Below are 17,578 nucleotides of genomic sequence, written 5' to 3'. Positions count from 1 at the left end.
CGCATATCAGGAACATTGTTTATCATTTACTGGGACTCCTAAAATTCAGACTGTTTAAAATTAAACTAATCATTTTTCCCCGGACTTCTTCGTCACATCATTATAACTGAACTCTAATGCATGCTCTCAAAACCCTGGGTTTTCACATTTCTGGATTAGTGGGACTTAAATTTTGGAGGCCTTGGGCCCCTTTGGGAATCTAGCAAGGGCTATGGACCCACTCCCAAGAAAAAGTACGTAAGTGCAGACATAGTTACTGATAACATCAGAGAGTTCGTAAATCTTCTACAGCATAAAGATCCCAGACTAACAAGCCCCTTTGATAGTAACACATATTTCTCTCCTCCTTTTTATCAGCAAATTCTTCCAGTTCTTCTTGTTCAAAATGTTTTTCATTTTTTTTTTTTCCCTCTCATTTCCCTTACTACGGCCTCTATCCAGCTCAATCTAAGTCAAAATAGCTTGTTGTCCAGAGCACCGAAACAGCCTTCAGAAGGGCTGATTCCAACCACAGGATGTCTCTCGAAATTGTTCCCATTTGTTGCACTAAGATCTATGGTATTGAAATACAAAATCAAGGAGGATTCTTGTTTACTTTCAGTGTGACATGTAGAAGATGGAGGTTATTTGATAGAGAACGTGGAAAACAACTCATTGCAATCGCAATGTTTTGATTGAATTTACCAGTAAAGTCATCTGGGTCTGGAGTTCTTAAGGGGACAAGTTCGTAATGCCACTTATTTAGTCATATAACACTATTCAGGTTTATATTTCTTCTTGTATTAATTTTGAGAAGTTGTAGATTTCAAAAAGTTTTTCTATTTTATACAAAAGTTGTCAAGTATATTGGCACAAAATTGTTAATGATATTCTCCTAAAATCCTTTTTAATCCTTAATATCCTGTTAGGTCTGCAGTTATAACCCATCTTTTTATTCTTGATATTGGTAAAATTTATTCTCTCTCTTTTTTTATTTGATCAGTCTAGGTAGGAATCTGTCAATTTAGTTGGTCTTTGTAAAGAACCACCTTTTGGCTCAGTGAATTTTCTCTGCTACTTGTCTGCTTTCTATTTTGAAGACTTCTGCTCTAATGGCATTCTCTTCTGTCTACTCACCTTGGGCATACTTCTGTTTCAGCTTATTAGATAGAATCTTAGGTCATTGATTTTAAATTTTCCCTCTTGTCTGGGGGCCGCTGGGTGGCTCAGTCGGTTGGTTAAGCGTCGTCGGACTCTTGATTTCAGCTCAGGTCATGATCTCAGGGTCCTGGGATTGAGCCCCTGCTGAGCAGGGAGCCTGCTTCTCCCTCTGCCCCTCCCCCCCCTTTGCTTGCTCTCTCACTCAAATAAATAAGTCAATGTAAAAAAATCTATATTTTGTCTGAAGTTTCCCTCTAAGCACTGCGTTAGCTGTATCACATAATCGTAGTATTGTATATGCATTACCAGGCAATTAAAAATGATTCTAATTTCCCTTGCGATTTCTTCTTTGACCTACAAATTATTTAGAAGTGTATTGCCAAATAGTTTCCTAAATAGCGTATTACGTTTGATTTCTGATTAATTCCAATGTGATCAGAGACCATACTGTATAGGAGTTTAATCTTTTTTTAAAACAGTGTATTGAAACTTATTTTATGTCCTAGTATATGTTGGTGAATGTAGTAAATGAACCTTTAAAGAATGGTAAATGTTAAGTTATTGAACACTGTGCCCTGTAAATATCAGTTAAATCAAGATGGCGGATAATCATTCAAATCCCAATGTCATCAGTGATTTTTCTTTTAAATCTAGTTCTATCAAATGTTGACAGAGGAATCATAAAATCTCCTACTATGATTTTGAAATTGTCTGTTTATCCCTCTTATTCTGCCAGTTTTTGTTTCATTTGCTTGAGGATTTTATTAGATGCCTATCCACTTACAATTGCCAGGTCTTTTATAATTATGAAATGTCCCTTCTTTATCTCCGATAATACGTTTTGGCTTGAAGTCTCTTTTATCTGATATTGTAGAGCCAATTTCTTATGTTTATTGTTTGTATGCTATGTTTTTCCCCATCTATTGTCTTTCCACCAACCTGGGTCTTTATATATGAAGTATCTATATAGAGACAGCATATAATTGCATATTGAATTTTTATTCCTTCTGATAATCTTTGCCTTTTAATTTGAGGGTTTAGACCATTAAAATTTAATGTCATTATTAATGTCCTTGGACTTCTGCCATTTTAATGTTTATTTTCTGTTTATCCCTCTCCTTTTTGTTTCTGTAGTCCCTACTTTTCACATTCTTTTGGATTCTTTGAATATTTTTTTGTATTCCATTTTAATTTATTGGTGTTTTTTAAGCTATTCCTCTTTGTATTTTTTTTTTTTTTTTGAAGTAGGCTCCAAGCCCAACACAGGGCTTGAACTCACAACCCTGAGATCAAGAGTCGGACACTTATCTGACTGAGCCACCCAGGGGCCCCTCCTCTTTGTATTTTTATTAGTTGCTCTTCATTAATCTTTTGCAGTTTACCTGTAGTTAATATTATACCATTACATGTAAAGTGTCGAAATCTTGCAGTCATAAAGGGCCTTTCATGTTGTAGTTGTAATCTCTATTACATCTACGTGCCTTAGGACCATCACAAGACAATATTATAATTTTTCTCTAAACAGTTACGTACGTTCTTTTAAAACTTAAGAAGAAAAATATTTTTAATATTTACCAAAACAGTTACAAATTCTGATATTCTCTAGTCATTCCCAAATATCCGGTTTTCTTTCTGCTCTCATTTCCATTCAGCCTGAAGATTTCCTTAAGCATTTCTTGTAGTAAAATCTACTGGCAACAAATTATCTTACTTTCTCTTTACCTGAAAGCATCTTTATCTTATCTTCGTATCTAGAGGACATTTCTTTCTTTTTTTTTTTTTTTTAAGATTTTATTTATTTATTTGACAGAGATAGAGACAGCCAGTGAGAGAGGGAACACAAGCAGGGGGAGTGGGAGAGGGAGAAGCAGGCTCATAGCGGAGGAGCCTGATATGGGTCTCGATCCCATAACGCCGGGATCACGCCCTGAGCCGAAGGCAGACGCTTAACCGCTGTGCCACCCAGGCGCCCCCTAGAGGACATTTCTTATTTGGTGTTGACTTTTGTTCTGTGTTTTGCATTTTGCTTCTGTTTTATCTTCTGGCTTCCATACTTTCTGGATGAGAACCAGTGTTTCCCTTTATATAATGTGTTGCTTTTCCCTGGATACTTTCAGGGTTTTCTCTTTATCTTTGGGTTAGTCGTTGGATGATGATGTATCTGAGCGTGGTTTTCTGTGAATATGTCTGGTTTGGGGTTTGTTGACCTTTTGGAATCTGTGAATTTATGTCCTTCACAAAATTTGGAAGTTTGAGACTATTATTTATTTCTCCGTTCTGTTTCTGGGACTCTAATTAGCTGATTTAGACTTTTTGATATTGTGGCACAGGTCCATGAGGTTATCTGTGTGTCCATTTTTTCCGTCGTTTTCCTCTCTCTTCTTAATTTTGATCTATCTTCAATTTTACTGAGTCATTCCCTCTAGTATGTATTCTTTTTTTTTTTTTTTTAAGCAGGCTTCATGCCCAGCATGGAGCCCAACATGGGGCTCAAACTGACAACTGTGAGATCAATACCTGAACCATGATCAAGTCGGACCCTCAACCAATTGAGCCACCCAGGCACCCCTGATATTTATTCTTTCATTAAGCTCATTCATGGACTTTTTATTTCAGATACTCTACCATTAAGTTTTAGTTTTTTATGGCTTCTCTTTATGTGTCTATTTTGCTGCTGATATTTCCTGTCATTCCATTTATTTCAAGCATGTTTTCTTTTACTTCATTGAACATAGTTGAAAATAACTACTTTAGGGGCGCCTGGGTAGCTCAGTTGGTTTAGTATCTGACTCTTGATTTTGGCTCAAATCATGATCTCAGGGTTGTGAGATTGAGCCTCGTATGGAGCCTTCATAAGATTCTCTCTCTTCCTTACCCCTGCCCCACCAGCCTCTAAAAAAAAAAAAGAAGAAGAAGAAGAAGAAAAGAAAGAAAATAACTACTTTAAAGTACTAGTGTGATAATTCCAACATCTGGGACATCTCAAGGCTAGCATCAGTTAATTGTCTTTTCTGTTTAAAATGGATTGCATTTTCCTGGTTCTTCATGGTTCTTTGTGTGAAGTGTAATTTTGGATTGTATCCTAGAATTCTGTCTTGTGTTACATAAACTCTGAATTCTTTTACAATCCTGCTGGTTTTGTTTTGTTTTTTTGTTTTGTTTGAGCACACAATCCAGGGGGATTCAAACATTAAGTCCTTTTTTGCCTACGTGCACAGAGTTTCAAATTTCAGTTTAATTTTCAACCTTTGCTGTGCTGCTTTCAGTCTGCCCCATGGAAACATCATTAAGGGGTCAACCTGAAACTTGTGAGGGTTCATATGCATAGTTTGGGGATCCCTTCCTTCTCCAGCTCTCTCCCCTACGTGAGGTCCTCTTCAATCTATGGTTTTTTAGATTGAACCACAACTCAGCTGTGGTTGTCCAGGCACCTTGTTCTGATTTCTCTGCACAGAAAGATGGGCATGTTTTCTATTAGAGTTTTACTTGACACTTTATGACTCCAGGTCACCCTCAGTTTCTCCCAAATAGGAAATGCACCCCCATGCAAGTCACTTCTCCAAGTTTCAACTCCCCTCTACCAGCTGCCTGATTTTGTTTGCTTCAGAATCCTCGGGTAGTTATTTCTCATAGTTTGTTCAGAGTTCAAAAGTTTACGGCTTTTATTAGTGTGAGGGCCGTTCTGAAGGAGGGCTTAAATAACAAGCTCTCGTATCATTTTCATTTGTTTGGGCTTCTTTATTGTCCAGTCCTAACTTGGAGTAGAGTGAGGCCAGGATGAAGCACAGTCCAGCAACCAAAAGTAGTTAAAAGCAATTCAACAATATTGATCTCTCAAAGAAGAAGATTGATGAGGGTCCAATTCAAAACCATGGCAGCATTTTAAAAAATTATCTTTCTCCATTACTCTTTCAGTATTGTGACTGCATTTGCTCTGATGCCTCACTCTGAGACCCTAAATCAACTTGAAAGTCAGCCCACATTGTCTCCTTATTTTTGCTCCTCTTCTCTCCATTCTAATTTTCTCTTCTTTAAAGGCAGTTCTCTCGTTCTCTCTTTTCATTATAAGTTGATTAGACCAATCCCTCTTTTTGCAAATGTTTGCTCCTTCTATCCTAATTCTGAGCAATTTAAACGCCAGAGCCAAGAGGGTAAACTTAGAATCTCCCTGAGAGGGATGCCTGGGTGGCTCAGTCGGTTGAGCGTCCAGCTCTTTATTAGGTTATGGTCTCAAGGTTGTGAGATCAAGCCCTGCATCAGGCTCAGCGCTCTGCGGGAAGTCTGCTTGGGATTCTCCCCTTCTCCCTCTGCCCCTCCCCCAACTCAGATGTGTGCTCTCTCACCCTCTCTCTCTCAAACTAATTAATTAAAAAAAAGAAGAAGAATCTCCTTGAGGAAATGGAATATCCATGAGGGAGAGGCTAAGTGTCCAAAGAATTTTTAGGGGGAGAATAGAGAGGGAGTAGGAGAAAATCATGAATGCTACACTCATTATTTTAAATATAGTTTTTTAAAACTATTTACATGTGTATATGGTACATATAATCTATTTGTGCTATGGATAGCAACAAAGTTTTATAATATAAAGGTGGAACAATTTACAGTGTTTTAACTTTTCTAAGCAAAACCTGACTCCCATAGTCCATCTTTGAAATTCCAAATGGGTCCCAGATGCTCATAACACCCCTGCTTATTGATGAATTACTTTGTCCCATTCACTCTGCTAAGCGACTTACATACATTGTTTATCGAACTTCATAGCAGCAGCTCAAGGTAGTCATCGTTCCCATTCACACATGAGGGAACCAGGGGTCGGAGAGGTTAAGCAACTGGCCCAGGGTCACCCACCTTTTGAAAGGGCTAGAGGTGAGATTTGAAGCCACATGGGCATCAAAGCCTATTGCTTTCTTCATTCTCTCTCCCTTTTGAAAGTGCAGGCAAACTCCCACCGGAATCGGCTGATGTTTATCTCCAAAGTGGATAATAGGGAGATGGGGAGCATTCCAGTTCCAACTTGTCACAGACTTCCTGCAAATCCCTGCAGCCCCCTCAGGGTCTCTGCTCTTTTCTTTCGCCACGTCTGCAGCAGAAATACAAACGTACTTCACGCAAAAGTTCAGAACTGTTCTAAAAATAAAATGAGGGGAGCCTGGATGGCTCAGTCCCTCAAGAGTCCGACTCTTGATTTTGGCTCAAGTCGTGATCGCACCGGTCTTGCGATCAAGCCCCATGTCGGGCTCCACATTGAGTGTGGAGCCTGCTTGAGATTCTTTCTCCTTCGCCCTCTGCCCCTCCCCACCTTGTGTGAGTGCCCGCTCTCTCTAAATAGATACCCAAATAAATAAAATATTTTAAAAAATAAGAATAAAATGAGAAAGGCTGGGCAAAAATTCTAATGTAAAAATAAACAACTATAATCCTATGCAGCCCAACTTACAGACTAACACTCTCTTTTCTAAGTTTTGCAGTTACGGCTTCAGCAGAGGAGGACCCAGGAACAGCTGGCTAACCGAGGCATAACACCACGTGAGTAGCTGAGTCTCTTGTTCACCCGTCTGTTACCGGGGGACCATGCGATGTAGGAGCTGGAAAGCACGTCCAAGGTCATTGAGCCTAAGCCTGTGGATGGGTCTCCCCCAGGATCCTAGTAGACTCCATGTCTGCAGGAACCCCAGACCTTGGATTCTTTGCCCCAGAATCTTCTCACCTGCATGGTCTTCCCTTTCATGACATAGGTTGTAGCTAAAATGCCAACTGGTGGGTTTGTTTTTAGAGGAAACACAATTCACTGTGGGCACTCCTCACCCTTCTCTTACTTTTAGGATGTCATCCCTGTTCTTTCCAGAATCATCAATCACATGTCAATCCTCTTACCTCCTCGGTTTCCATTCTGTTTGGGGTACTTGAGTCCACAATTAATTGAATATTGTCAAGTGCTTCCTTTCTGGAACACTGGGAACCAATGCCTTTCTGGCATCAATGGTATAATATTGAATTACTGGCCAAAATTTGAGTCAAAGAAGAAGGATTATCGTATCTTTTAGTACACAGATTTAAAATTTCCTACCAAGTTAGTAAGTCAAACGCTTGATTATCCGTAGGAACAGAAGGAAGGAAACCCTGAACAAAGGAAGTCACAGTTCAAGCTCCTTTAGGTCATACTTTTTCACTTTCTTCCCCAAAAAGATTTAGAAATCAAAACCCATAATGACGCTTACAGAAATCTAGATGCGTCATGACTATTACTTCAGGGTCCAGCATGTAACAAGCAGACAGTTTGGCCCGGATCAGATGTCCTGCGGTTAGTAATAATATTGGAGCCCCGTGACCCAAGGTCTAAAGTTTTAAGTATAGTCGGTGCCCCAGAGTCAGAACAGAACTGAGAATGTTTCAAGCCTTTTCCTTTATCATTCAAAAATAGCTCTTGTTCCTGGCTGAGCCCTCCAACCAGTAAACAGCAGGTGACCTTACAGAACCACTCAGCATGCAATTTAAAGGCTGCCTACACAGTATGTACGATGGAGATAAGAGCTCATAGGATCTCGTCTGGGTGGCCTGCTTCGTCTCAGCCCACTAGTGCGGGTGCTAAAAACACAGGCGAGAGCAAAGGTCTGCCGACTTCCGGTCAGATAAGAACATTGTCACTCAAGACCAGTCTTTTTTGGAATACTGTTACTCACGTACAGAATCTGACCTGATTAAGCGTCATCTAGAAGAATTGTTCACCGAGTGGAAGAGTGTAGCTCCCCCAGGAGCCTCTCAGGGGGCTACAGCCTGTGCCCACACCCTCCAATCTAAGAGGAGCCCCTCTAGTTGGGTAGTATTAAAACAATCTATTCTCCCACTGGGGTTTCTTTTCCTTGATTCTGGAAAGGCACGCGGAGTAGAGAGACTCAGTCCTCAGTCAGCCCAGCTGTTGACAAAACAGCCTGACCTAAGCTTGACTCGTGTGCCTAGATACTCTGAACCGGGGTCTTGCAGCTGGCATTTGGCTGAGAAGAAACTCTTTTTTCCCCCCTTTTCTTTCTTTTTTTTGAGGCTTATGGGGTTAAATCTCTGAGAATCCATAAAAACACCTAGGAAAGATAGGAATGAACCCTAGGATACATTTTAAAATAACACCTCTATGTGTGTTTTGTTAAATTCAATGTCCGTTTGTGGAGGAGGGTTGGAGGAGGGGGAGATATGATATTTTGTTCTCCGGGATTTCCAGAATCAAAGAAGATACCTATTAACGAAATCCTGCTTGACAGAAATTTTGCATCCTTAGTCCGTTGAACCATTCAGATACTTACTGGGGGAAAAAAAAAAAGTCCTATGAGAATGAAATGATTTTTTCTCTTTTTAATTCGGCAAAATGATAAAGGTTAATTAAATGTCATCCATTTTCCCTAGTCTTCAGCCAGCTCCTCTCAACGAGGCTTCCTGAGGGTGTAGATTGTGCTGTGGAAAAACATGGAAGCTGCAGCAGGAGCACAAGGCACGCCCAGCCCGGGCAGACCTCATCTCCTTAGCTCTTCTCAGGAAGTTAGACCCAAGACAGAGCTTTCAGCTGCTGAGAGGTTGGGGGCGGAGATGGTTACTTGTCAATCCCATCCGAGATTAAACATGCCGTCTAAATGCAGTGCAGAGCACCTCAGGGTTCACGTGATCAGGAGAAGGAAAGCAGACCAGCAGACTCAGGGTCCTATCGATTCAATCAAATTCAACAAATTTTGTTATGAACCAGACCATATGGAGGGTAGCGTGCTGGGCCCCGTAGAGACAACAATGAGTGAAACAGTCCCTCGAATGGACTCGAAATTTTAGGGGAAGAGATGATAGGAAACACAGAGAAGTATAATTCAAGGTGGAAATTTTACATAATTATGAATACAATCTCACTTTATCCATAAAATTTGAAATAACTGCAATCCGCCCCCCCAATTTTAAAGCTTATCATACATCGGCTCAATTGAAAGCTGATGGCCAAGCGAACTATTTGTCGTCCCTATGTTATTATTACATAGCATCACTGTTTTATAACCAGTCCACCGAAACACCTGCTATCCTTTGGCAGAATTCCTCCTGAGTTTTACATTAGATTAAATCTCAAAGGCATTGCCACTCCCGTTGTAGCCGAGCTGGGGCTAGAACCTACGTGGGACCGGTCCCTGCATAGAGCTCTTGTCTCAAATATTCCAAAGGAATCACTTGGACTTTAAAAACACGTCCTTAGGTTTCCCTCAAGCATTTTGTGGCCAAAAAATTCCGTTGGAATCTGGGGAAATTAAAACTATACGTAGGTGGAAATGCCAAGGAAAACCCCGTGGTTTTAACAAAATGGCGTCAGGTTTTCCGTCATCATTTATGCCCAGCCATGACCAAAAGTGAAGGAGAAGTTCTGCTGCATTAGCCTTGTAGCAGATCTTACTTCACTTGTACATGAAATTGATGATGAAAGTATAAGGTTTCTCTCCCTCCTGACTCCGATGAACCGAACCATGTGTAAATTTCAGTTGACTAGTGGAACTAGTCCCAATGGATTGAATTTACCTCCTGCCTTCTTCTTGGTCATGTATCCTGCAGGTTTTGACGTTACTGATGAGAAACAAATAGTCCATCACAACCAGGGACAAATTCTCCTTCATAACCCCTCTTAATCATTTCTCTTCGGCATTTACTTATTTCTCACTTTTGTCCATTATGGGTCTGGGGTTCTTCCCCTTCAGGTGCTTTCAATGAACCTAAAGTCATTGTTCCTTGAATTTAGTCAAGAAGGGCAGAGTTCTGAGGCCAGCACAGAGGCCCTAGAACAGCTTTCAATTGCAGAAAGAATTTTTTCACACTGGGAGCACGGGCCCCAGCCAGATTCTAGGATTGTTTTCACATTTATAACACCATTGTAGAATTCCCATCGTCTAGATAGTCATGAAATCACGGTGAGATACCCTCTCGTAATTAGCTCAGAAATATTACTTTAAGAATTTATTGTTTGGACTTGTCTCCAGAATCCCACCTCTGAATCTCTAAATGGAGATTTCAGATTGCCTCGTCTACCACCACCAGCCGGGATTCAAAGGGAGCACTTCCCTGCCCCTCCCTGGTGGGGTCAAGGCTGCAAAAGGCATCTACATTCTCTGTTTTCTCATGGCTTTGGGACAGAGCCAACCTCCTTCCCTGTTGACCTATGGGGCTAGGATCTGTTCACCATTTCTCATGCAGGTTTTTCTCCACTACAATTCTTTTCCTTAGGCATCCCTCTTCTGATGGCGGGGGGTGGGGTGGATCTAAGACTACACCACTTTATTCCAGCCCCTTGGGAAGCCACGGTGCAGAGGGATGATCAGCTCTCCGGAGTAGGTGCAATGAATAATCACAGCGGTTCAGTGGTGTTTTGACCATCTGCTGTGAGGAACGCCCTGGGGAACCCACAGGAGTCAGACGGGACTTCTGTTTCAGATGCTTACTGTCTGGAAGGGGCCCCAGATCACCCCTGCTCGGTTGTTCGAGTAGCGATACTGGACAGCATCACACAAGTGCATGGGAGTGAGTCTACTCCCTCTTTCCCTCTCCTCCCTCTGCTAGTAAAGTGGGGTAATCTGTAAGAACCCAGGGCAGAGAGGCGGGAACAGATAGCTTATAGTCCTGGAATAAGGGAACAAGAGAACTGCAGTAGACCAGAGCCCCAGACAGGCTGCGGCATCTCCACGGAAACTTCCAGAAAGCCGCCGCTGGCCAGAATGAACCATCCGGGCAGCTTGGGTCCATGATCTGATTAGTGTTAATGAATTGAAAGCTACGATGAGCTGTCTATGAACGGTGCCAACTTATTTGTTTTGCAGACTAATCCCAGCCACAGCAAAGCCTTGGTAAACCCCCGAGTTCTCTGTGGTACCTGTACTGAATAGCACCAAGAATGACCGGGCACACCCCTCTACCCACACCACATGCAGCTTCATGATAGTTTCGAGAAGTCGACTATGCAAAGTCTGTCCTCCTCTTCTCTGTGCATCCGTCTGACTTGGCTTCTTCCTCAGCACCCTAGCGCACAACTGTTGGCTGTTTGAGCAGCACACGGCACGAGGGTCTTAATCTGTCTGCCTCCTCCCTCCCTGTCTAACATCTCAAGTTCAGAGACAGGCCAAGGCACTCTGGATTTCCATGGCGAGCCCACTGTACAGGTGTTTGAGGAGACAAAGCAAGGACAGAGCCAAGATGGCTAGTTCCCAAACTCTTAGTCACCCAAGACGACTTCCATTATTCTCCATGCTGCCACGGGTCCTATGTTGGAAATTGCCTTGTCTTCCCCCCCGCCAAAGAACCCCACATTCATGAATTATGAATCCATATGTCTGTTTTTGATTAATTAATGGCATTTACACTGACCAGCCCGTGCATTTTGGTGAGACAGCCATCACAAAACACGCTGTTACGATCCTAGGCAGCAACAATGAAAACGGACCGTTCCATTAGCCTAATCAGCCTTTCTCCAGGCACACAGACCTTCTTCCTTCAGCTCTTTGAAATGCTGAAAATCAGTCCTAGAAATTCATTTCTCTCTTTTGGAACTCCCGGGTTCCGAAGGACCCTAGATCAGGACGCATGCGCCCGGAGGGCTGCAGAGCAGTGGTTCTCAAACTTGGACATCAGGATCGGCAAGGAAGGCATGTTCCAACATAAATCCCTGGGACCCAGTTGTGGAGGGTCCAGTTGTGGGGGTCTGGGTGGGGCCCAAGCCTTGGCATTTCTGACAAGCTTCCAGGTGAGGCTGAAGGTACCGGTCCGGGGGCCACACATTGAGAACCACTGTGCCTGATGCGAACCCAGGACACCAGCCCTGTGATTCTGTATTTCCGTCTTTATCTGGAATACTGAAGGAGCTGGGTTCTGTCCTGCAAGCCTGGGAGGGTGTGACCCCGTGAGAGCAGGCAGGCACGGCCCTGCCTCTGTTGTCCAAGTTGCTGCCAACAGCAGTCCACACCCCCCCCCCCCCCCCCCCCGCCGCCCAGCCTGTGCTGGAGAGTCGGCCGTCCCCTTCACTGATGCCTCAGTGGCCCCAGGGCCCATGTTCTCCTTTTCCCGGGCTCCTGTTGGAGGCATGAAGTTAAGGTCCAGAGCAGGGGACTGCAGGAGGCCTGTTCTTTCCTTGGGATCTTTTTCTGAGCTCTCGTAAGCAAATGTTTATACACACAGCTGACCCAAATTAGCTGGAGCTGCGGGACCGAAATAGGAATAGGGCCGTAACTAAACTCTGAGGCGAGAACACGAATTCCCTTGTGAGAAGTGATTAATCTTCCTCCAGGGGGGAACGAGTTAGATGTGTGGCTGACTGAATTTACAACCATATTTTAATTTGAAATCACATTGACTTTTTTTTTTTCATTTAGAAATCCGAATTCCTTTTCCATCTTAAATGTCAACGTCCCCAAAAAACAAAATTTTGCCATTTGATACTGGGCTGGCGGCAAGAGGTCCTTTGTGTATTTTCCAAAAAGCCAACTTGGGGGGTGCATTGTGGCTTTCGCTGGCCCTCAGGGGAGCTGGCTAAAACCCACATTCTCTGGAGTCATGGAAAAAGCAAATGTCAATCACAGAGCCATGGCATGATAGTTCTCCGTGGGGTGACCCCAAGCCAGCACCCCATATAACATCCCTTAAGCCCCGAGGAGATGAGTGTGTGGTGAAATGCAGTGTGTGGACCTCTTTGGCTTTCTTCCCAAGTCCTTGCCAAATGGACATAGCGTCTCCCACTGTGTCTCTGTGATAGAAGGTTCCAGAAGACCTTTGTCCTCCTGGCATCAGAGACCTGGACTGTGCGAATTATTTCACAAGTTATTAACACCAAGAAGTGTTGAATTACAGCTCTCCAACACTAAGATACAGGAAATTCACTGTTTTCTTTGAACAATTAAGAAGCCCTGCTAATAGGAACTGAAGAGCCTCAGGGGGCAAGAGAACCAGATAAATTCCTCCTAATTCCTAAACCCAATTAAAACCAATTGAGTTTGGAATGTAAGTGATATCACAGGACAGATTCATACTGCTCCCTTAGGGCTGCTGCTTAAGGAAAAGGATGTGTGAATGCTTTTTAACCACTTAATACAACCACACAAAGATCATTTCCTTTCTGGAGTACGTATGTGATTAGGCCAACACCAACACGTAATCCCGAATTAGATGACCACCAGACTGTAGGACAGAGGCGGAGACCTATCCTTTCAGATCGTCCAGATTCCCCAGGGCCCCCTGGACCTCGAGCAGACTTGTAGGATCTGGTTGCCTGGGGATTCAGGAGTTCCAGAGCACCATCAGTATAAATTGCAACTGCGATCAAATGCAGGAAAAGACAAGCCTCCTTACAAGGAATGGCGACCAGACCCAAATCTAGAAAATGCACAAGCAATGCATTAGAACAGTACGTTTCTCCAGAGGACTTCCCGGAGCTACTGAGCGGGGACGAGTGGAGGGTGTGTGGGGAGGAGGGGGCATTGGAAATGCCAGATTTTGCAGAGAAGCCCGTTTTAAGAGTGAAAGCAGCAAAGAGAAACGTGTTCGATCAATGGGAAATGTGATAGTCAAGCAGCATGTGCCATTATTTTTCCTGTAAGAAGGGCAGCCCCTTAATCTCCGCTCAAAGTGAGAAGGAGAGTACTCACCCAGTGTATTTGGCACAAGGCAGCCAGCTGGGACTGTTTGGCACGTTCCTTTGGTCAACACTGTTCATGTCCCGGTGACGCAGGGACACCTCAGTGGCTTCCCAAGCTGTGCCCTCCATAGAGAATAAGGAGGTCAACCAGCTGCCAGGACTGCGATGCCATTTGCTTGACATCCAGCACGCTCTCCTGAAATCTGTGCTTGAGTTTAGAATTTACTTTAAAGACTGAACAAGACTCACACACGCACAGCTCCAAGTGCCAATCTGGCCAGAAACCCAATTTTTTAAGCTGGCTAAACCTTGGAGGAATATTTCATTGCCTGCCGCTTAAGGGTGGACGTTTGCTGGAGCAGTATTAGAACCCCAGATCCTGTGGTTCATCAGCTTGCCCTGACTTGAAATTCAGAGAAGTATTCAGTGCGGTTCTGTGAGCTCTGACCAACCTCGTCGCTTAGAACGCAGAGTGATTGTGGCTGTGGATTGATTATTTCAGGGGCTCACGAAAGCTCATAAGAGATGCAGAATGTTGCCCAATGAGGTTCTGCTTCTCTGCTAAGTCCAAAGAGGTTCCCCACCATGGTGGAGAGCAGGAGGAAGAGGGAAGGATGGAGGCGGCGTTCGGTCCAGGCTGTCCTAGCTGCTGTGTGCTCTGGCTGACCCGTACGTGTGTCTCCCAGGCGCTGATGTTTTGAACAGCACGCCTCGGAAGAACTGAAGTTGTCAGAGCACCTAGGCTCTTAGCCCTAAGTGTGTGACCCTGGGCAAGTCAGCCGATTTCTGTGGACTCAGTTTCCCCATTCTGTCCAGGGCGGGAGCTCATGTCACGATCTCCAGGGCCCCTTCCAGCCCTCAAGTCTGATTCTGTGCTTCTCACCCAGCACCCTTAGTTGCATGTTTCCGTCCAACCCGTCACGGATCTTATCCCAAGTTCAGGTCCCTTCCTGCAGGCTGGGACGCCCCTCCCGTGGCCCGCAGCCCCCACCCAGACTTCTGCACTCAGGGGCAGGGCAAAGTGGAAGAGGGCATTAAGCACCCCATCTGCCCCTCTCCCTCGCTCTGGATCTGTGTCCAGCCTCCCACAGGTCCCCGTGCCTCCCCAGGATCTCAGAATGCCCTGTCTCCACCACCTGTCTCCCTGTCGCACGTCTGCCTCCGCTGCTCCTCCTGTTTCCGGCCTCAATTCCACCTTCGTCTGTATCCTCTGGCTTCAGGGAAGCTGGTGTCCTCCGGGCCTCTCCTCTTCGATTGCTTGTGGCCTAATAAAGGCGCTCACGTCCATCCTATGCACAGCTCAGCAAGCACACCGGCAAATCCCGTCTTGGCTGCTCAGTGCCCCGAGGCCGCCCCTGCTCACGTCCCTGTCTTTCCGTTGCAGCGCTGAAAAGTCCAACTGAATTCCATGAGCAAAGAAAACATTTGGAGAGTGACAAGGTAATTTTTTTTTTCCCCAAACTGCTCTCTTTCTGAACTTGGACTCCAGGGTATGGATCTCTCGAGTGCTCAGCTTTGGCTAAAGCAGGTGGAATTTCTACCACAAATGCCCCCACCCCCCGGCCCCCAAACTACAAGCTACGAACTGAAAACTAGAGAAACGCGGTTGACTACACTTCGCTTTGAAACTATTTTTTAGCTTAAAAAAAAAATGTCCCTAGTCCTTCTGATGTTAGGAAGTTTGTGGCAAGGGTGCTGAAGAAGTCAAAGAGACTTCGAAAAGCCTTCCAGACCTTTCTTACCATCAGATTTTTAAAAATCCAGTGTGATACGAAGGGAGGGTCTGTGAATACGGAGGTGATTCGCAGGTGCTTGAAAGCAAAAGGCATTGGGTTTATTTCTCTTTCTGTGTTTGTTTGATTGTTTAGCACTTCCGGTGGGGGAGGGGGGAGGGATTGGCGTATACTCTGTACCTTCATAGTAGATATGTGCAAGCTGAACTTATCAATAATATAATAAATGCTATTTAGCCGGCATCAGCCCTGCATGAGAAGGATATGCGAAGGGGGTGCCTTTCTCCTGGGATTTCTTTGTCTACGAGTTCCAACCTCGCAGCTCTGTTACTGGTGGAGAAAGGAGCTGAGCTCTGTAACTCTTCACCGTGGCTCCTGAGAGGCTGTGCTCCCTGCTATCTGGATCACAACTGTTTTCTATCAGAACGGGAGTGACCCCCAGGCCCCTCTCAGGGGTCAAGTAGGAGATCCAGTAGAGTGGGATCAAAACCCAGAACTAGAAATCAGGGCCTGAGGTCCGGGTATGACCGTGCCAGAGCCCACGTAAGTCCCCACAGACAGCTCCACCACCGAGAAGACGATGGGCCTCGGTAAATCATCTCCGGGTGTCCTGCCCACTCACGGTGCTCCTGAATTTACATTTTCACAAGTCCTAAGAGAGAAGGCAGGTGAATCCTTGGAAGAGGGCGTACATTGTCATGTCCTAGTAGATGGACTCGGGTTACATTTCATCTCTAACCTTACTTAGTTTTGTGGCTGTTTTAAGAGTCCGGGGAACAGAATTGACTAGAGTACAAGCAACTTAGTGTCATCAGAGCTGTATTAATATTTTATTAACATGTATCTGCCTGGCCTGTAAGAGTGCAGCCTGATGGGGACTCAAGCTCCTTCCCTCTTTCCTGAGTTTTTCCATCCAACAATTACTAGAGAGGCTTTTGCAAGCTTTCCTGCATCAAAACAGAGCAGACCAGAGCAGTTTGCAGGTTCTGTTTGTCGAAAGAAGGACTGTTTTTCCCTTTGAGAGAAATCAGGTTCTTTATTTTTTAAATTATGTTAGTCACCATGCAGTACATCATTAGTTTTTGATGTAGTGTTCCATGATTCATTGTTGCGTGAAGTCAGGCTCTTTTTTTTTTTTTTTTTTTAAGATTTTATATATTTATTCGACAGAGAGACAGCCAGCGAGAGAGGGAACACAAGCAGGGGGAGTGGGAGAGGAAGAAGCAGGCTCAGAGCAGAGGAGCCTGATGTGGGGCTCCATCCCACAACGCCGGGATCACGCCCTGAGCCAAAGGCAGACGCTTAACTGCTGTGCCACCCAGGCGCCCCAGAAGTCAGGCTCTTTTAAAGTCAAAACGAGGCGGTAGTTCAGCCGTGTGAGGTCGCTAGCAGAGCATGCTCTGTGTTTCTACTTACAGACTGAAGACTCCCTGAGGCACAAGGTCAGAAACAGGCCCGATCGCGCCGACGTGGTTAATATGCACATACTCCAAGGTGAGACCGCACCCCAGCGTGACCCAGGATGCCCGCGCACGGTGGGCATGTGCCCGAGTTCTTTTCTCTCTGTGTGTCCTCTTAATAAGTGTCCACTGCCATTCCAGAGCGGTCGTTTGAGTCACTCTAGGGCCACGGAGACGGTCAAATCAGGAGGGTAGAGGTTGGGCTCCCATTTCAGAGGTGGTACTTTCTACTCCCCTCTGAGCACCTCTCTCTCCCCACCATGTGTCCGTCCTTTGGCTGGTAATGAAGCTCTGCTATGTTAACTAAAGAAAATGATTAGACGTACAAAGATGTGTAAACAGTGATGTTTATGGAGGGGTCATTTTTGATGTTGGAACATGGAAAAGCGTGAAATGTCCCAACACCAGGGGATCGGCTGAATTCACGACCCATTGTCCATAGGATCGAATACCTTGCAGCCACTACACATGAGGCTTTAAAAGAAAAAGGATATAGTGAGAAAAGGCTTACAAGAGGACGGTGAGTGAAAAAGACCAGAAAACAAAGCTATATTTACGGTCAGACTCAGGGAGGAACACACATATACATAAACAGTATTTATAGTCTGATTCTGTGA

The 17,578-nt window shown here is 44.5% G+C and overlaps 1 protein-coding gene across 2 annotated transcripts in view; it reads left to right on the top strand.

The window, feature by feature from the left end:
- MYOCD (myocardin) overlaps nt 1-17,578 on the top strand; it is a 98,275-nt gene that overhangs the window by 31,997 nt on the left and 48,700 nt on the right. The window contains exons 2-5 of one of the 2 annotated variants that reach the window (XM_048227181.2): nt 6,601-6,666; nt 10,965-10,991; nt 15,153-15,208; nt 16,920-16,995. In XM_048227181.2, the coding sequence (XP_048083138.2) occupies nt 16,980-16,995 (16 nt within the window). In that variant the 5' untranslated portion in view covers nt 6,601-6,666; nt 10,965-10,991; nt 15,153-15,208; nt 16,920-16,979. The remainder of the gene's footprint in view (nt 1-6,600; nt 6,667-10,964; nt 10,992-15,152; nt 15,209-16,919; nt 16,996-17,578) is intronic. The other variant, XM_044391805.3, reaches the window with a different exon arrangement.

This window comes from Ursus arctos, unplaced genomic scaffold (genome assembly GCF_023065955.2).
Source record: "Ursus arctos isolate Adak ecotype North America unplaced genomic scaffold, UrsArc2.0 scaffold_14, whole genome shotgun sequence".
NCBI lineage: Eukaryota > Metazoa > Chordata > Mammalia > Carnivora > Ursidae > Ursus > Ursus arctos.
This window is presented reverse-complemented; position numbering and strand designations above follow the sequence as displayed.